The 21,534-nt window shown below is 38.1% G+C and overlaps 2 protein-coding genes across 17 annotated transcripts in view; one reads left to right on the top strand and one right to left on the bottom strand.

The window, feature by feature from the left end:
• The window catches only part of TENM2 (teneurin transmembrane protein 2), a 716,298-nt gene that overhangs the window by 28,603 nt on the left and 666,161 nt on the right, over window positions 1-21,534 (bottom strand). For 14 of the 16 annotated variants that reach the window (XM_052816231.1, XM_052816228.1, XM_052816233.1 and 11 more), the window contains 7 exons: window positions 15,163-15,373; window positions 10,526-10,645; window positions 8,122-8,383; window positions 7,141-7,408; window positions 5,837-5,980; window positions 4,033-4,282; window positions 1,050-1,070 (listed from right to left, as the gene is read on the bottom strand). In XM_052816231.1, coding sequence (XP_052672191.1) covers window positions 1,050-1,070; window positions 4,033-4,282; window positions 5,837-5,980; window positions 7,141-7,408; window positions 8,122-8,383; window positions 10,526-10,645; window positions 15,163-15,373 — 1,276 coding nt within the window. The remainder of the gene's footprint in view (window positions 1-1,049; window positions 1,071-4,032; window positions 4,283-5,836; window positions 5,981-7,140; window positions 7,409-8,121; window positions 8,384-10,525; window positions 10,646-15,162; window positions 15,374-21,534) is intronic. The other 2 variants (XM_052816232.1, XM_052816235.1) reach the window with 1 other exon arrangement.
• Window positions 1-21,534, top strand: part of PANK3 (pantothenate kinase 3) — a 288,950-nt gene that overhangs the window by 246,833 nt on the left and 20,583 nt on the right. The window lies entirely within an intron of this gene.

The raw sequence follows: 21,534 nt of genomic DNA, 5'->3' as shown, positions 1-21,534 counted from the left end.
CTCTGCCTCTAGCCCTCCCCGATGAATGCAGCAGTTACCACCGTGTGGTAATTTAGCCAAAAAGAGAAGCTGCCCAGAGCAAATCTCTAAGCACCTGAAAAATTAACTAAGCTTAGTTAATGCAAACGAGAAGCCTCCAGCATCACCAAGAATTATTAGCAAATTGTGAATGAATTAATCCAGGTAAGAAAATTTAGTGGTGTAACACTTGTTATACCAAAATATATTGTAAAGGGGAAATTTTACTGTTTAGTCCAGACCATCTTCTGCATCTAACTTGCATTACAGAAATGGAAAGTATGGTTTTAAAAGGGCGGTGCACAGGACACTATGGAATAGTTTACAACAGCTCTTGTTTGTGCCCTTGATATTCTCCAGGGGGAACATCCTCCCTGTCCCAGGTGTGGCATGGAAGAAGGTACAAGTGTATCCTATGCTGCTGCAATCCAGAAGGCCTAGTGCTCACGTGAGACGATGAAAAATCTTTTCTGCTAACGTCCAGAAAGGTTATGCCTCCCTCATGAATCTTACAGTGACTGCATCTAGCGGTTGCATACAACCAGCCCCACAGGTTGACTGACTGTTAAATGTATTTGATGAAAGAAAATAGAAACTAAATTATGAAAAAGGACAGAGGGTTCGGAAAATCATTAATGACCGGAAAATGAGTTTTTGACCTATTTGCAGTCATTAGTGCTTTTGTGAACCTTTCTGGCATTTGTAAAACTGCTGTTGCAGTTTACCTCAACCATTTAGACCAATTATAGACAGCAGGGAGAAGTGTTTATATAGAAGTTAGCTTGGGGTTCATTATACTTGCATTCTACTAGAAATTTCTAATTACTGTCAGAACTTATTTGGTTGCTTTTTGACTGCATTTCATAATTGCTAACGCTTATCATATTCATAACACACAATTAGCACATAAAAATGTTTCTATATATGGTACATGAAGAACATAACATTACACAAGAAGCACAACACAAAAAGCAAACACAATGAAGCAAACAAACCATATCAAATTATATGGGAAAGAGCTCGTGTCTTACCTATGTTTAAACTCTTTATTTCTTTATAGAAAGGGAACAGAAGAAAAAAGAACAAACAGTTAGCTGAAGAATAGATGGTAAAGCAAACATAGTATTTGTTTAATTTTACAAAAGGACACAGGAGAAGATATCTCTTTTCAGCACTAGCCTTAGATTCTTTTACGGATGAAGAGCGACTGGGAGTGATAGAGTTGCAAGCTAGTTCCCTAGTAGGGTACCCCTGCCCCCACCCCCCACCCCCCATATATTTTGTAGGAAACTTTCTGGACCATTGGAAGAGTTTTCACATGGAAATATGTGTAGCTTGTGGGCTAGGAGCGAGAGAAACTGGCAGTTTTCTGAATACAGAACTGGGAAGGGGGAAGCCCTGGGCTTAGGATATTGTCCACCAGTTGGAGGCAACCTCTTTCGTCAAAATAGTTTTCCAACAGGCTATTTCTAAACAAATTTCTACTGCACAGTTTATTTTCCTCTCCTCCCAGTCTCTAAAATAATTGCTTAAAGCAAGTTTGGATGCTACTTGGTATCTATTTAAGCCTATCAAAGCAAATCTTAGGGTAAAAAAAAAACCTTCTAAGTGAGCAGTAAGATACTGTACAGTGGGAGATATAGAGCATTAATTGATCCCTAGTTTACTGTCTAGACACAAAGGCAAAGGAAAAGTGTCCTCTACTCCCCAGATGTAAATGAATACGTTCTCCACACCACAGTGTTTCACTGTGTTTAAGTCATTTCCATTTAGGAATATCCACTGAATTAAACAAAGAGGTGCATGACTCCTGAGCTGCAGCACTCAATGCACAGCCCCAAACTTGCAATACCAACGTTAAGCGTGACATGCAACACTCTTGAGTCAAAATTCCTATTAGTCACTCAGATCAGGCACCTTCATAAAGGACAGTGCAAAGCAAATATGCACACTGGGATATTCTGACTTATAAAGTTACTCAAGATTTATATTGGCTTATGTAAAACCAAAATTACATCCATTGTGAAATCTAAATACAGTGATGTATTTGGTTTGTAATACTTATGGACATACTGTTTGCAATGCTATTCAAGCTACTTGATAATAGCTGAAGACTCTGCTCTCATTCATACTTAAATCACTCAAATCTTCAAACTCTTACCCATGTAACTCATACAGATTTTAAGATGACCACTGAATGACAATTACTGCTATAGATGATGTTTGCAGGAATGGACCTTAATTCCCTTTAGACGAACAGGGGGCAAAAGACATCACTGCAAATCCTAAAAATCTGTGTGTCAAGTAATTTGCAGCTGTCCAACAGCACTCAAAATACAATAGCTTTATTGTTCATTGCTAATAGTTGTAACAGAAGCTAAAGAAACTATGCTATGGAAAACAGACTTTCACAAAAGAAAAGAGAAAGTAGACAAAAGCAGATTAAGCACTTCTGTTTCTTTACTGATGTCCTTTCCCATTTTCCCTCACACATGCTGAAAAGCCCAAGTTCTCTCTTGCATAGAGAGAAAGCAAAGTACTCAGACTACTTGGAGACAACATTTCAAATACCAGATGCACTAGGAAACTTTGTCACTGGCTGATATTAGGAAGTGAGGTCCATATAAATGCCTTATCTTAAGTATCCTAATTTGAAAATGTTTCTCTTCACCTATGAAGCCGTAGTCCTATTTACTAGGAAGCTAAACAGAACTGAACAAATTAGAAAAAAAAAAATCAACATATTCTATATAAAGCAGAGTTATACTGTATATTGATATAAATATTTATAGCAGGTCACACTTCCATACCAGCTACCTTCTGTGGTTTATACTGAGCTGCTAGCAGAAAGCACTGGATGATCTATTACTTTTTTTTTCTTTTTAAATATAATGAGGCAGCCTGGTGGTGTATGAGGTAGGTGTCAGAGAGTGATTTCAGAGTAGAATTGGCCTGAATAGGATCTCTTTTCTCTTATATAAAATCAGAATTCACAATAGTGACATCAACAGAATGACATGAATGGAAGAGAGGTGTAAAATAGAGCTAGGCCTCCTATTCTCTAACAGTCCAATCATTTCGCACTTTTTCCCACTAATTAAAAACTAAAAGTACAGTGAAAGCAGAGAAACTGGTTATTGGCCATAGCATTAAAAAAAAGGCTAATGACCTAAATTCACTCAATGTACTTTGCAGCTCTATCCAATTTACAAGAGCACTAATACTGTTGCCTGAGTGGGCTGTAGAAGTATCGGAAGACAGCCCACACAAGCTATTTTTCCTCATTTTTCTGCAAATACTCAACAGCGCTGTAACTATAAGGTCCAGTTACAAGAGTTACAGTTTGAAGCAATAGCTCTTGCCTCTCCTAGAAGAACGAAAAAAGAAGATGGAACAGAAATGGGTGAAGTGGTACACTCTACACTCATGCCTTCCCTATTAAATGACCAAATCTTAATGTTGTGGGCAGGGGGGGTGGTGTGCAGGTACAGAAATACAATCTTAAAAAGAGTTCTGATAATGCAAAGCGACTCTGTATGTCAATCTTAACTGCACTTGTCAACCTACAGAAATGGACTTACGAGTATGGGAAAGAAGTGGGGCAGTGGCTCTCAAAACCATTGATAGGAAAATCTTCCTTCTAACCTCGTAAGACTGTTGTTATACCTTTGCTTATCACTGTGGCTCAATACCAAAGGGCAGTCAATGCTGTAGTTTTCAAACAAAACTAAATGATGTATAGTACTGCAGGGAGATTGTATCAAATGATCACCAACAAGACAGAAGAAGATTGTCTGTACTTCTTGTACAAGTTGGTCTGTACTCTTTAGTCCTTCTCTAGAGGCGTTGCTCTGATAAGCTACAGACTTTGAACTATGCATTTCTGTGCCCCATTTCTCCACTGGAATTTAAATAGGTTGAAAGTGACAATGTTTTACAAAATTATAAAAAGTAATGGTAAAGGCTGATTTGAGCACAGGCTACAGAAATGAAGTGCTAAGATTAACACCTTACCTCAGCTCCAATATACTGGTAACATTCCTGGATGGGAAGATACGCCGAATATAGTTAAAATCTCCAACAAAGAGACTTCCATCAATACCCACTGCCAGTGCTACAGGGGCCAAAAGCTTATTTCCTTCTGCCAGACCATTGCAGCTAGGACAAGATATGCTTCTTCGGCGCCCATTCCCCATAATGCTGGTTATCACAGCCGGCTGCTGAGTTAGAAACTGATTTTCTCCATTGCCTTTGTGCAATATACCTAATAATGAAGAGGAGAAGAAGTGGTTATTACCGTCATTCATTGCAGGGGACTTCAGGCAGCTCTCTTTTCAACAGCTGCTGTTAAGGACTGTACACTGAAATGACTCCAGCATTTGGTTCTTCAACGGTGCAAAAAGAGTGAAAGAGCTTTGCAGTAGTAAAAATAAAGGTGTAATGAAGATTTTCTGTTAAAACCCACACAAATACACAATTGCAGACCCAAACCTAAACCCAGAGTCCTTTGCTATTCATTATGAAAGAAAACACTGCCATACAGCTCTCTGGCCTGGCACAATGGTTTAGACTGTCTTATTAACTGGGAAGTGAGAAGGCAAACAGTGGAGAAGACGTGTTCCTTATTTGTGTCCCTGGATCTTCTCACTCCAGTTTCCTATGTTATGTTTTCTTTGGAATTTTATGCCAACCTTACTGTTCTCTTTCCACCCCTCAGTCTTTCATGTTTTTTTCATGGAAAATGTAAAATGAAAAACGGAGGTGCCAGAGAAGACGACAGCACAGAAAATGAAAAGATAGGAGAAAGATGAAACTCCTAGAAGGGCTGCTAAGGATCAATGATAAAAGGCAAGCGGAAAGCTAGTAGTAAGGATCTTTATTAGGCTTCAAGAAATCCCTTTAAGATAGCATTTCTTTTCAAAATATTGGTTCAAAGAGCAGACCCGTGCTCCAAGAAAGGAGTGGATTCTCTGACAGAGTGACCATTTTCAATGTCATCAAAGATTGTAGAAATCTGGCTGGAAACTTTTAGCCTCATGTTCTTTTGGAAATGCAGTTGTATGATCTTAATGTAACTGGCTCCTCACTGGTGACAACAGTGAATATCATGCACTATCCAAATGGCTATCTCAACAACGCTTGATCCACTGCACAGCACTTTAAGTGTGTTCAAATAGCATGATCTTGCTTATTCTGAACACTACTTTAGATTTCTTGAGCACAATATACTTTGCAATTCGTTAATGTGGGGATCAGCAGGAAGGCTGTAGAAAACACTTTACAGGGAAATATATGCTAAGCACTCAGCTCCCTGAGAGTCTCTGGTAAAATACGAGGACAAGGAATATTAGCTTAGGATATGTAAAGACAAAGAGAAGAGAGGAAAAAACCAAACCGGTGACAAAGGAAAAAGACAAATGTGACTCAGTATCTCATCACAGACTCATACACCTTTTAAGCCCTATCTCAGATTAGAGGGAAAAAGGTCAAACAAAAGGAACCAAAAATGGGTGTGGTTAACATCAGAAAAACAGGGAAGGAAGACAGAAAGACATTACAGGGGAATAAACCAACAACAGAATAGAAGATAAAGATTTGGACTTTAAGAAAGTCATGCTGTGCAGAACAATAAAAAATTTATGCAAATTCTACAAAAATTTTCTGACAACTGAAACATGTCCCACACCTTACTGAGGTAAAGATAAAAAAAAAGAGTGGAGAAATTGAATTTTTTAAAGTGTAAATACAATGCAAATAAAGAGTGTTCACAGACAAAGCTCTATACAGCACAGAAAACATGTGGAATTAACTAACTCACCACTCTTGACATTAAGTACATGATGTTTATCCAAAGACCATCCTCCTAAATTTGAAGGATCTAGTTCAAATCCTTGCAGCAGTGCTGTCCTCTTCTCCCATAAAATGAGACTGGGACAAGTCTCATATTCAAAACCCACAGAAACTGAAATAAAATAAAACAAAATAAAATCTAATATAGTTGCTGAACAAATACTGAATTAAACCCAGAGCACATTCAAATTATTCAGCATTCTAGTTCCCCAGCCCCCTCAAGAAGATGGAGTGATTATATTCCTCTCTTTTATTCTACAATATTAAATTCAGATCTTTGACTAGACGCAAATTTGAAACTTCATTCACATGTACTCTGCAGGGATCTGATCACTTCTTGTTGAATAGCTGGCATTGGGAAGTGACTGGTTTGGTGAGAGGAGAGTGAGAAATATAATTTTTAATTCTATTTTTATTTATTTAATTTCTTTAATTTTTCTTTAATTATTCTATCAGATAACAGGACAAGATCAAACTCTTAATTTGCCAGATGTTCACAGCATTTATTTAGTGTGTTCATTTACATACCATATACCAAGGAGCAGTGAAAACTTTGTGTGCTTTTAAGCACACATGCACTGTAAGCATTACTCAGGAAAGCAATATCCTATGCAATAATGTAAGAAAGAAAAGCTACAGCAAAGAAGATTTTAGAAAACATAGTAAAGAAAAAAGATTTTTTAAGTAATTCTTTCTTTCCACACTGGCACAGCTCTGATACCCATTTATAGCACTGTTCTATCAAAATTATTCTGATACTCAAATGGAAATGAAAACTTAAAAATATTATGATGATCACTCTTCTTCCCACCCACTAGAACCAAGTGAACTAAAAATAGCTATAAAACTACAAGACTGAACAGCATCAGAAAAACACCATTTTCATTTCAAATGTATTATACCACAAGAGGCTACAACAACGGCATGCATGAAAATCCAAAGACACTGAAGTATGCCAGAGAGTCGAGCATGAGGTTCATTTGTAAAAACATAGTGATGGACTAGGTTTCACCTAAGTTCCTGTGGCCAGTTTTTTCCCATTGTCTGGTCTAAACCTTCTAAGTCAGGAAACACAGGCATGTTGATGGAGTTTAGACCCTCTCAATGTGATCTTTAATGTGTAAAGGAAACATAATACAAAGATAAATTGTGTCAGGAAGACAAGAATTGCTTAGTCTATATTTGCTTCTCCATAAGAAATCTTTGCAGTTTTGTTACTAAGAATTACAGGTGTTATTTGGAAAGTTTTGGAGCTTGTATATGCTGACTTACCTACAGCATCTGACAACCCATAAACCTTCTGACCATATGCATCTGTTTTGTCCCAGATAAATGTATATGCCAAGTTGGGAGATGCCTGAAATGATTTTTGAAACAAATGCCCTTCTACTGCTACCATTAAATGGACTTTGATTAGATTCAGCGGCACAAGTGACTGAGTCATGGTGATCTTAAGTAAGGATTTGTATCCAGCAGTACGGGAACTCAGGTAGCTGAGCTTTATACTAGAGCCAGGGATCTCAATTTCTTCATGAAGAACCTGAATAGGAAAAAGATCAAACATTTTACATTAGTGCTTTGTTGTTTTTTAGAATAATATCGCTTTGCATATTCTTATGAATTTGTGACTTTCTCCTACTGGGAATGGTTATTCTCAACTCAGTGCAGTGATGCAGTTCAGCTGACGTTTCTGGACAAATAGTTACTTGGCATCTGTGTACGCTTCTTTTTAAGAACACACTGCTGGCAAAAGTGCAAATAAATACAAGTAGTTTTACTGCAAGTTATATGCAAGGGGAACATAAGAAATACAGTCATACGAACCTGCAACTTCCATTAACAGTTAGTATAAAGTAATGATTAACTGAATAAAGTAGTAAAACAATAGTGCCAGTAGAGTTTTCCTTTGTCCTAAATAACATACAGGAAAACAGCCTGTGGTTAGCACCACACACCAAGCTTTTGCAATATTCTCTTGAAACACGTAAGCTGTCAACTGAAATAGAGATATACTGTATGATAATGAGAAGGTGCAAGGTAGTCAAAGATAAATGTGTCTGGGTGACATGAACCTAGGATATCTCCTGCAGACCTCATTAGAAAACCTGGTATCTGTCAGAATGAATGCAACTCTACAGAGGCATTTGCTACAGCAATTCCAGGGGACAACTGGTGACTCTGTGGTGAGTGCTCAGGTCAGCACTAGCATCTGACCACTGATTTCTATATCCTTTTCACTCACACTGTTCTTACCTGGGTTTCTGGTACAATGGGATTCCGGCCAGGAGCATCACTGAAGAAAGTTGAAAGTGGTGATGAAATGATGACTGGGTCAGGACGGACAAAACCACTTAGATCACAGCTGGGAATGGAGTTCTCCTCTGTCTTCATCACAAGTGTGTCCATGGCATAGAAACTATTCCATGGCAACCATACTGTCCTTTCCTGACTCATAAATGGGGCCCGTTCAAAGTGCAAGGTTAGGGATGCTCCGCCATTTGCAACCAAGTCAAACCTAGAAAAATGTGAGCTTTAGAAGTGACAAGACTGAATAATTCCAGTAATAGCATTCCTGGCTAATGAAATAGGTATATAGGTATACTTACAGCAATAGGTATATAGGTATACCTATAGCAATACGTATATGTCCTGGTTTTGGCTGGGATAGAGTTAATTTTCTTCCTAGTGGCTGGTATAGTACTGTGGTTTGGATTTAGGATGAGAATACTATTGATAACATACTGACGTTTTAGCTGTTGCTGAGCAGTGCTTACCCTAAGAAGTCAAGGACTTTTCAGCTTTGCATGATGCCCCACCAGTGAGCAGGCTAGGGGGGCACAAGAAGCTGGGAGGGGACACAGCCAGGACAGCTGACCCCCACTGACCCAAGGGATATTCCAGACCATATGATGTCATGCTCAGCATATAAACTAGGTGGAAAGCTGGCCAGGCGGCCGCTGCTTGGGAACAGGCTGGGCATGGGCCGGTTAGTGGTGAGCAATTGTTTTTAATTTGCATCACTTGTTTCTTGGGTTTTATTTCTCTCTCTTTTTGTTATTTTCCTTTTCATTACAATTTTTTTTTTCCAATTATTAAACTGTCTTTATCTCAACCTATGAGTTTTCTTACTTTTACGCTTCCGATACTGTCCCCCATCCCACCAGGAGGGAGTGAGTGAGTGGCTGTGTGGAGCTTAGCTGCCGGCTGGGGTTAAGCCATGACAGTGTATTTTAAGTGTCATGCTTAAATGATCAGGAATGGGATGTGAATCTCTGGCAACAACTGAAATCCAGCCAAGACAAGCAATGATTTGAAGTCACCCGGACAAATCTTGTTCCTGGGTATTATAAAATCTGCACTAAATAATTAAAAAATACCCAACTAACAAACACCCCATTTAGTATTACAAGTCACCTTTATATACAGAATCAGCAGAGAAGCCAAGTTCATATTGAGCTGGACACTGAATTATCCCTTTCCTAAAAGATGCTGTCCATCAAGCACAGAATGGGACAAGTGGCAGTAAGAGGATAGTAATGAGATGTTTTGCTGTTTGTGTTCTACAAATAAGATAAGAATTCCTGTCCCCAGGACAATTGATCTGTCATTTTTCAGAGAGATTAGGTATTTACTCCCAACCCCCTACATAGTCATAGCAGTAATGTGGAGCTGTGCAGGCATTTTGAAGTCTGGCCTAAGAGAGTAAAATACTTCCAGGTCGTTCTGACAACAGAAGTAGATATCAGTTGTTTCATGTAAATGTTGGCAACATAATAAATTACTCAATGATTTCAATAATCTGTTCAGATCTAAATATAGTTCAGCTCACCATTTACTGTAGTATTAAACCACTGAAATCAACAACATTATACTTTTATTATAACAGAAGAATATTCTGGGAAATGTGGAAATTAAATACTCCCTATAGTTCAATTGACTCATATTAATTATTTCAACTCAATTGTTTGCATGCAAAGATAAAATGGCAAATGTTTACAATGCATGTGTCACAGATACACTGTTTTAGTTACCACAGCCAGTAAACTGGCTAAACCATGACACATTGATTTTTGTTTATCCAAATTTGTGTGCATTTCAAATCAGCTGATACAAGGGGGAAAAAGCACTTTTTTGCACAGCAGGAAATTGTCTAAATATATTCAATTAGAATCTTTTGATTACATTCTACCCTGAAGAAACTCAAAAGATAGTGGATCTTCAAAAGGAAAGAGAGGCAGAAGGGAACTTTTAACAAAATATACTATCTATAATGATGCTATTTTCTTTTTTTTTTCTTTTTTTTTTTTTTTTTTTTTTTCCCCAGCACTGTCAGCCTGCCTTGCATTTTAAAATAAAATATTTCTGGTCTCAGCTGGATATTACTGTAGTCCACAAATGTTTTCATAGATACAGAGCAATTTATTTGAAAGGAGTCTGCTGGCTAACACGTTATTATCAGAAGTCAGCCTTTTCATATTTACTTGCAGTTAGTATTCAAAATGCCATGTGAAAAATTACTTTTGTGTTTACTTAATAGCTCTTTGCCCTGGGAGGAATGCAATGCGTGATACCACATGGTTCCATTAGATTGCACCATCTGTTAATCAGCAAAGATACTACATACAAAATAGGGGCTCAATGAAGCAAGCAAACTCACGTGCCATCCTGACGAGTGATGGTATAGCCATACTTTGGATACTTGACAAATGACACATTGACCCCAACTAGAGGAGTTCCATCTGTAGTCACCACTTGGCCTCTTATGAGAGACACAAGACTGAAAAAGAAAGATAATTAATGGTATTAAAGTTAGTTACAAAAGCAAAATTACGTTGTTTATAAACTGAGTAGTGGAACACTTGTGCCTCTTTACTCTAAATCCAATTTACTCCAAAGATTTTTAGAATACTGAAGATACCACAATATTGCCCAGCTCCCTCTATATACTTAAATCAAGAAACTGCTTATCTATGCAGTGAGGTCTGTGTATCCAGAATGGGAATTAGCGCTTTCCTTGTCTAATGAGGCTTTGTCTCATTGTCTAACAAAGGCTTTGCACAGTAGAAAGCTACCCCACATTCAGCCAAGCCAGAACTGTCACCCTGAAGTCCCACTGAAATGATGATTGGGCACTTCTCAAAAACCTCCCTGGGTACCATAGCATGTCTTTGGATGCCTAATACACTTGGAAAATACGGTGTATTCCATACCTCTTTTTTATACAACCAATTTTCCAAATTAAGGTTCACATTCCTTCATCTTAGGGAGTGACTGATGTTTGTACGCTGCATTTGGTCCTGATTTGTAACCCTTGCTTTTCACTGTGTCAGCAGGAGAAAGGGTTTGGTTTTAAGGCCAGCTTTATGCACAGGCAAAATAAAGAGTTTTCTTAGCCAACAGGTTAAGCAACTTTGCTTAACCTGAAGGAGATGAAGATGGGTTATTCCTGTAAGAGGCACAGTCAGTCTTTTTCTCTTTTGAGAGTGCTTTGCTGCTGCTACGTGCACAGCCCGCAGCCATTGCTGCTGCCCGCCTGGCTGCGTTCTCAGCCTCCTGAGCGCTGGAAGAAGCAAGCCCCACTTCTCCCTGCTCTTCTGCTCTCTGGCATGGCCAGGCTGTTCCTGCCCCTCTCCTCCCCTCTCCCAGCCGGAGAGGAGTCTTCATCCCCTGGCTCCTTTGCCCTCCACCTTCCCCGTACCCTGAGAGAAGCAGAATGGCGAGTAGGGAAAGCTGCACGGTAAAAGGGAGACGGAAAAGCAGAAGCTCCTTGTAGATGGCTTCCATTTCTACATTGGAAATGTGAAAAAAGGAGAAGGCGATCCTGGGAAACAGGGAGAGAGTTAAATCCTGCTGCAACCCATAATCTCAGGGATCGCAAAATTGCATTTTGCTGTAGTCCTAGGTGAACAGATTTCTATTTCAGCAGTACGTCCTTCCAGCGTGAGCCACCAGCTCTCATGTGTAGCTCTAGAGAGTGCCAGAAAATGAAAAGCCCTGTTTCTGAACTGGCTCTGTACTGGCAGGACTGGAGCTGCCCCTGAACCTTAGCCGGCTTCAGGCACACCAACATGCACAGCACCCTGACATCGCAGAGTTCTGGACCCAGTCTGAGCTGTAGGACAAGAGGGTTAAACCGAGCTGTGTTTTGCTGAAAACTGACAAAATGCAGTTGAATTCTGGGACGGCTGTAACACCTGCATCATCCCCAAATCAGAGAACATCAATTCTTATTAGTAATATCAGGGATTGTTTCTAGGTCTTTCCTATTAACTCTGAAATGTTCAAGGTGCTGTGATGTAAATTTCTAACTGTATTATACTGGCTATTTAACAACTACTGCCTCATATTTTTATTCCAAACAAGGTGTAATATTTTCTTCAATATTACATAAAAGAAACTAATTAATGAAAATAAGCCATTTCTGTAACTTTTCTTTTAGAACTTTCAACCATTTCTTGAGCCTCCAGGTCAAGTTTTAATTTGCAAAATCAACATTTTGTGACACAATATGGAATTTAATAGAAATTGATACCTGTTGAGAAAATCTACTTGGGAATACATTGGACCAAGCTAATTGTCTTGGCATTGTTTACTTTGCTTGAATTATTTTATGTTGCAAACACACAGAAATAGTTGTAGGAAGATGGTCACTCAAGCTTCTATAGGGGAACAGTGCAGAAAGCAGATTTAGAAAGAAATCATTATATGGCAGAAAAGAACTAGTAATGCTCATGACATTTTTTTCTACCTTCAATTTTAATATTTCAGAACATAATTTGAATAAGAACATTTTGGCCAATAATCTTCCTTTTTATTTCTAAAATGCCAAAATATGCAACATAATGCATATTAAAATTTGTAGCTAAAATCTGGATTTATAAGAAGTAATATGTCGACTAATAGTCACACATAGGACAACTTTTTTGGTAATCTTTTAAAAGTGTAACTGACAAATTAAGCTGATACATCAAGTCTTTTTTTTTTTTTTTTTTTAACACGGAAGTTAAAAGTGTAAAAACACATAGCTTTTTTTTTTTTTCCTGAAAACTTCATTTCACATTGTTTCTGCATGGAAATGATCAGCAGGATCTAAATAATTTTGCAATCAATACATTTTGTTATTTATTGCTTTAGCATGGTAGGAAACAACTTCTTTTTCTTATACTAGTACTGGAAAAAAGTCATAACCACTATTTTGCCGTATGTTTTCATCTCTCTCAATGGAATGAGAGGTTGAGCTAAGAAGAGAGAAGCCATTATCTTTCATGGTAGCTATTTCTTGAGACTATGGCAGCTTCAGTATATGTGAAACTTGGAGTCTAACCCTGTGGCATTTTTTAAAAGTCAAACCCCTTAGTTTTAAAACTTTCAATTTGACACTATGCATTAGATTTGCCTAAAATTGGTACCAAAAATAACAGCCGAGCTGTAGAATTCTCAAAAGCACCTTCACAACTTAGAGGCTAAGGCCAATTTTAAAATGTCATTAATATGCCATTTGCAAAGTTGTGTTAAAATACGCGACGTACTTCAGATGAATAAAACAGAACTAAGACTCCTGACACCAGGAACCCTAGAAAAACACTAAAAAAAATTCTAAAATTTCAAATGAGAGTTTTTCAAAGGAGCCTCAGGATTGAACTGCCCAGCTCCCGCTCAGTCTAGAGCTCTAATTCTTAGACTGTTTTGAAGACTGCAACCCATGTCTATACATAAACAGCTTGATTATTTCTAATATAATTTCTAATATTTCTTGGATGGTGCAAGAATGTCTGCATATCACTATACTTGTCTAGAAATTTGGAATGATAATCACCTGCTTTTGTAAAATACTTCAAGATCCGGGAATAAAGTGTTGGATCATGTTAATAACACAACTAAACACTATCAGATGATACCAGAACACAGATAGAGGGAATATACTCATTTTCATTCTGGGTGGCTTAATGAGGCAACAGCTCAAGCACTGGTTAGCATACAATATGTAACAGGAAACTGCCTGCTCGTCTTCACTCAAGAAAATTTTGCTGACAGTAACATATATAGAGCAGCATGTACCAACCAGCCTGTGGACTATATGCTTTTTATGCTGTAGCCTGTATTCCTTTTTCGACAAATTATTCAGCCTCATGAATTAGTAAGCTTCTCTCTTGTCTTGCTTCCCTTTTCATGCAACATTGCAGAAAATTTTAAGAATTCCTCCATTTTATTTTTACTGAGCTGATGAGGAAAAAAAAAATCACAACAAAATTAGATGAAAACAGAACAATTTTCTTCCATTTTTTCCAAACAACTCCATGTGTGTACGCATAGAGTATTTTATAGAATAAAGTGAAGTCTATATTATATAGAGTAGGATCCAACAGGGCTTTTCTGATAGAATATAGAAATCATTGTGCTATTTGAGCATTGTAAGGATGAATACAATGGGGACCTGCCTGGTGTATCCAGAAACATTATGATCCTCATTTTACAGACAAATATTTAGTGACTTGCTCTACATCACCCAGTAAGCCTATAATGAAATCCTGACTGAAAAAACAGTTTCCTGTAATGAAGTCCAATCTTTTGGGCATTATCTCAAATGAACTTCTTTCTTCAGTTTTAACTTTGGCAATATGAACATAATTCACATATTTATCAATTTATTAGCAACTTTCCATGGAGACATATTTAAATACTATTTATAAATAGGAACACCACTCTTCTTGTAAGCATACAATGGCATCAAATATCAATTAATGATGTGCTGGCTTATATAATTAATAATCATAGGAAGAACAGACATAGAAAAAGAGAACCAAGAAGAAAACAAAAACCTAGTCAGATGTATTGATGATGCAAGTAAAACAGTTTTATGTAAGGAATAAATAATAAAACCTCCTAAGTTAGTGTGTCTTTAAATTAATGTGAAATGTTATTCCATTATTGAAACTTGTGTTAATGGCACTAAATAAAATGCAACCTCTTTCTAACTGGAAACCAGCTTGCATTTTCCCCTGTTCTAGATTGCAGTCTTCATAAAATAGAAACCTCAGAAGGTCCTACTCAGTGGAAGGAACCTTCCTCTAGGTGTTGCCAATATGTTAAGATGCTAATAAAACTCAGTGTTATAAAATAAAGGCCACATCATAAATTGCAACAGAGTGCCCTCAGTGGGAATGATGCCTGAGATGCAAACAAATGAAGCACCTGAAAGCAGCATCTCATGTTAAAACATGAATAAAATCTCTGGGAGAAATTTTCCCATACAATGCAACTGCACAGATACAGCATCATATTTATAGCTGCTACCTGCTGTTGAAGGGATTTTCTCCTGGGATGATATGAGTACTGTCCTTCCCCACTAAGAGCTTGATGCGATCGTAGAATGACTTCACAGTTGGCGAACCAGAATGGCTCTGTTGTATGATGTCAAGAGGATCACGTGAACCCCGGCACAGCAGGCTGTTTTGGCAAGTAGACTGGAGGCAGCAGTCTGGGTCTAGGCAGTCAACCAAGCCATCTGAAAGGTAAGAATCATCAAGACTCAGCTGGCTGCACAGTGCTATCAAGCAGTAATATCTAATCGACACCTGAAGGCACTGGGAAAAAATGTTAATGCTTACTCTTCATAACATTTTTACGCCATAAAACTGGTAATTGAACCAATAATGCAATAAGGATGAGACTTTCTCAAGTACACTGGTTAAATACCATTACTGATACAAGTAATTTAAACCAGTGTTAGATGAGAATCAATCCCAAAGAAATCTGTTAAGAGTTGAAAATAGGAAGAAGGAATAGTGGAAGGAGTAGAGGATTTTTTGTTTGGGTTTTTTGTTTATTTGTTTTGTGTGGTTTTTTTTTTTTTTCTCTTTTCAACTGTTTGCTTTACAAAGTTTTTTGATTTCCTTGCTGGGCTATAAGAGTCTTGAGAATTATGCTGTTTAATTTCATTTGTTCCGTTTGGGGAGATAAGGGAAGGAGATGGGGGTGACAGAGTCAGTTATCATTACCTAAGTAAAAATTACATTGTACCCATTTTGGCCATTCATAGGGAAGTGCTGCTGGAATCCATTTCCCACAGATATCTGAATCAGAACTTGTTTGCATGCTTGGGTAAGGAAGGATCAGTCACAAAGCTGGTGGGTTCAGTCATTATATTACATGTTAGGTTGTCCACCAGGAATATTTCTTAAGAAGTATTTTTAAGAAAAATTAGAATTTAAACACCAGAAATTAAAATGGAATCCTCAATGGGGAGATCGATCTATATACTTAGATAAATCACAACTGACTATTTTTAGCACATACAGTAACAACTTCTAGCATCATCCTTTCCTTTGGTATCATCATTTAACTGAAATATGTTCCCTCAATGGAGTTCTACTGTAATTTAGAAATTAATAACCATTTACTTTGAAATATTATAATCTCTAACAATTTAGAAACATTTGTTCATCTACTCTGGCAAGAATCAGGCTTTCAATCTGCAATCTACTTAGGTCTGTAAACTTTCAGAGACTCCCCAAGGCATATGCATCTGATTTCTGAATACAAATATGGCCTGGGCACATACTGAATATCATACACGAGAGAGAACATTCCAGTAGCTTAGTTGACAAAACTACCTTAGAATAGTATCATGACTCATGTATTTTCAAGATTTTCAAATGCACAACAGACCAACATTACCCTACACAGTGATAATTGGAAAAACAACAACAACAAAAGAAAAACCAACCCAACCCCAAATCTATAAAAAGGTTTCTTATTTTACAATTAGCCTTGTATTTCCACCGGATTCTATGTGCCTGAAATGACTGTTTCTGCTTTAAAAACAAAATTACCAAGGTATGCTGACAATGTTCAGTTCAGCCCTCTAAGGAAATTTTAGACAAACTATCTTGTTGTGAGAGCTATACATTGCTTTAGGTCAGTCACCTATTCACATTAAGAGCTCCATACATCTTGAAATCTTTTGCAATGTGGTGATAGGAATTTTCTTTTTTGCTACAGTCCATTTTCCACCCACTTTATATAATCATTGTAAGGACATCATTAGCTTCAGATTATAACTCAAGGCCGTTTTCCTATTAAGCTCTGAGAACTTTTTCTTAGCATCCTGCATCCTTTCTGTTTGTGACACCTCTACAACTATGAACTTAAAGCTGCCCACTCTTTAGTCAGCTCAGTTCTTTTATTCAGACGACCACCAGTCAAGAGAATCCAATCAACACATTAGAAGTAACAGCAGCAAAACACTGGATATAAATTACTCCCTTTGACAAATTTACATTTACCTGTTCAAGCTGCATCATATTTTTGCTATACCTGTTATTAGAGGCGAGCATACGTTATGTCTGTAATGACCTCATCATGCAGCAGGTTATGGGACGCTGTGACCGAACACTTCTGATGACTCCATGAACTTTCAATTGGCATATCAATCTCTCAGCATCCTGTCAGTCATGCGAATCACATCTTCATGCTCGCAAGCCCCCTTGGATATAGTCTGACATTACAATCTTCAGTAAATTACCCTGTCACTGCCAATCTCACCGTTATCTCACAAACAATCAAGCAGGCAATCAAACTGCTCTGAATTGCCAGTTCAGGACCTGGGAGGCTAGAAACATCTCCATTCAATACCAGGGAGAAACCTGTGTATGATTCTTTTCATGTAGGAAGGTTTTTATGCAGTTATGTGAATTCAGACTTGCATGCTTTCAGATGCTTACAAGAATATTTAGAAAAGACAGGCACATACCATAACATAAATATACATGATTTACTTGTTTGGAACATTATTACTTATAATATATGGCTATATTTCCCCATACTAATTTATTCCCAGATGGCAGGATTCGGGAGTTAGGATATTTTTACCTTATGCCAACTAGTTGATCCAGCTTGTTGCAACGGCAGAACTGAGGTATGGATCTGTTCAGCATACGCAGCCAGAACCTGGGCACTGCTGTTTGGTGTCAAAGGCTTGTACACCGCTATACTGTTTGCATTCATAGTTGCACTGCTGCTACTATTTACTTTGTTCCTCTGTCTGAAATCTGTGACTCTATGTATGAAAGAGCATTCATTACTGGCAGAATCTATTTGTTTCTAGTCCATGTTTGCCTAATTTGCTATCCAGACGTATTATCACAGAATGGCTGAGGTTGGCAGGGACCATCCGGTCCAACCCCCCTGCTCAAGCAAGACTACCAAAAGCTGATTGCCCGGGACCATGCCCAGACAGCTTCTGAATATCTCCAAGGATGGAGACTCCACAACCTCTCCGGGCAACCTGTGCTCAGTACCTCTCACGATAAAGAAGTGTTTCCCAGCATGTGTTGTGCCTGGGGTTGTTCCCCCCCAGGTGCAGGACCTTGCACTTCATGAGGTTCCTATCAGCCCATTTCTCCAGCCATATTGTACCATTACATATGAAGTGAAGTAAATCGTTACAGAATCATTCAGTTGCATTAGACTCAGTTGATTAAAACAAGGGCTAGAAAAAATGTAGCTTCTGTAAGAGAAAACTCTGCCATAAGCATGAATTTTAATTAGAATTCAGTACTTTGTTTTTTAATATATATTTCAGAGCTTGTCGTCTTCCAGATTTCCTCAGGCACACTGAATTATTTATATGGTTAATTCAATGACAAAACCCTCACCATTAGCCTCACCAAGATATTGCTGCTTTTCATAGCGTACACATCTGAGTTTAAAGTGGCCAGTTAGCAGCTCTGTGAAACTCTGTATGCTAAAGGGAAGAGACTGTAGAGGGAGTTAAGATGGTGCTGAACATCCTCCAACAATTTGAGACCAAAAGAAGTCCTGACTTGGCCTTAACTGAGAAGAAAGAAACAGGAAATGTTGATCTGATTTAAACTGGCAGCACAATATTAGCTCTCCATTGCTGTTTGTGGTTCTTCTGAAATCCCAAATCTTTTCAGAAACAAAGCAAGTGACCTGGTATTCCTCGTGAAGACTTCACTTCTGCTAACGGATACACACATTTCTTGACTTTCCGTGAACTCTTCCACAAGCTTTTTGGCAGACTTAACTATACAGCAAAAAGAAAATTTTCAAGTATTACATGTAAGTAGAATAATCCACTCGTGCACACCATATTTTAAGATGGCCTTATTATTGTGCTCATCTTGAACATCATTACAAGGCCTAAAAAGCTTTCAGTAGAAACAGTGATATATATTACTGCTAATGTATTTAGAACCTCTCATCATCAATTTTCTACAACCACTGAATATATTTCTCATCACGTTCAGGTCACTGGATTCCAGAATTGTGCTACACCTTTCCTTGGAAAGCTGATGCTTGAGCTATTGTGGTTTGGGTTTTTTTTTTTAACTCCTACATGTAAATCATCTTTAGTTTCCACTCTTCATCAAACACTTGTGGGTTGTGCTTCAGGTTCAATTCATGATGCACGTTAGAATGAGGCAACTTTGACCTGACATCCAGCTGCTTGAGAAAATGCTTTCTGTACCCAGCAGGGGTCAATTTTGTTTCCAACCCCAAATTTCTGAGCACAAGCTCAGCAGAGGGCATCCTTACACTTCACTAGCTTCGGAAGCTGGTGACTTTCGGAGCCTAATTCCCGGAAATTTTTCTTTTTCCCATAAACATTTCAGACTGATGATTAAAATGGAGGCAGGGGCGGAGGGGGAGGGGGAACAGCAGCTACTACGAACCCTGAGGGCAAAAGGGCCTTTGATCACTCTAAGGGCAAATTAGTTAATTTATCATGATCCGATTTTAATTATGTGTAGTATTAATATACCCAAGGTGAAAGAATTAGAGATGCTCTCTCAGATTATCAAAAGAGTAGGCCTCCTCTCTGCCAACACAGAAATATTTTAATTGAGCTCCAAAACCGCACAACTGTTTCTACAGACAGGCTATTCCACAGCCCAGTATATCTTATTACCATTAAGTTTTATCTAATTTTTAACCCAAATGTTCATTTTTGTAGCTTGATCTAATTACTGTTAGCTATATTGGCATACATCATTCAAAACAATTCCTCAGAAGTTCCTAGTGCTAAGAAGAAAGGAAGTGCTTCTAATCCTCTTCCAGCCCTGTTCCTCAATTAGCCAAACTGGAAAGCCTCTCTGTAAACTGTCAGGATAGCCATTGTACCACTGGCTTTTACAACAAACTGTGAGCATGAGTATTTTCAGAACCATAAAGCTAAACCAAAGCTGTCTTTCAGGAAAAGCTGGCTTGTAAACCCCAAATTGTGGCAAAGTAGAATAAACCTGACTTCTGTGTAAGCTGGGTGTGCCTCTGAATGCCCCAAACCCTCCCTAATGAGGTTTTAAAGTACCCTGGAACATGACATTGATAGAGCAACAGCCCCACTTCCCTCGTCCGCTCAAGATCCCTGTGCCGCCCAGAGCTCCAGCAGTCGGGAAAACCCTCATCCCTAAGAGCTTGGTGGTCCTTCAGAACTTGTGAATACTGGTGGATTATTGATGCTCCAACTTCAAACCACACATCGCTTAGAGCAGAGTTGACCTAGAGGGCTCCCAGATGAAAACAATCTTGAAAAAAATGTTTATTCAGTTCTAGTGTACATATGGATACCTATGCAGCAACTGGTGGCTTCTTAAACCGTGGAATTTGCAGTCACTAAATTTCTTGCTTTCGCTTCTCCATGGGTTATAAGAGCATGTTATTGTAGTAACATCTCCCGTGAGGGACAGTGTTAGGATAAGCTGGCTAATGTGTGTAAAGGCGATTAGAGGCTGACACGAAGTTTTAACAAAATCACATACAAGCACACTCATTAGCTCTTGTCAAACTTACATAATGTCTAGTTTTGATACAGATTTTATACTTGAGCCTACATGACTCACTCTGGCCCCCATCCACAATAGATTTCAACTACTCATTACATTTAATGTTCTAAAACTGACTATTGTACAGGCTCTGAGAAGGTATTTTCTGTGCCAAGAGTATTCTGGGTATTTATATTGAGAACTTCATAAAATCTTTTGTCTGTGCTGAATTAGGGACCCCTGCTGAGGCAATGCTTGTTGAGGCAAGCTAAATTACATGATTTGCTTTTGTGCTGTGAAATACTTGTATTATCTTAAATGTCACGAGCCTGATGCAGTATCAAGCCACAGGATTTGTAATTTTCTAAAAGCAATTTTTTTCTAAATGTTTATTGCAGGAAGACACTTCTCTCTTCTTTCTATTTTCTTTCTGTCTAATTTCAGAGATGAGTTTTCTAAGACAACTCAAATAAACAGCCTTTCAATCAGTCAAGTGCACTGTCCTGACAGTGAACTTCTCTAGAAATGTATTTTTCTCGTGAATTGAAGAGAATTCATACCAGAGCAGATAGCTGGCTTTCTCTCATTCATTATCTTTAATGTATTGTGCCAAACAGAATTACCGCCAACTGTACTTCTTGGTGGGGTTACAGCTATATAGTAACAAACTGAAGGGCAAAATTTGCCTTCTGAGATATGCACAACTCTCTTTGGAAAGCCGAGTGGAAATAAATTAAAATCTATTTTAAAAAGAATGTCCCACTTTAAATAACAAAAAGGAATTCCTCATTCTATTTAGCTTAGTATTCTATACTGCTGTGGGTTGCTTCCTTTCCTTCCCCACCCAATTTTAGTCCAGATAATTACATTTTGAGGGGAA

This window comes from Harpia harpyja, chromosome 20, assembly GCF_026419915.1.
Source record: "Harpia harpyja isolate bHarHar1 chromosome 20, bHarHar1 primary haplotype, whole genome shotgun sequence".
Lineage (NCBI taxonomy): Eukaryota > Metazoa > Chordata > Aves > Accipitriformes > Accipitridae > Harpia > Harpia harpyja.
Note: the sequence above shows the minus strand (reverse complement) of the source record. Positions and strands in the feature narration are given on the sequence as shown.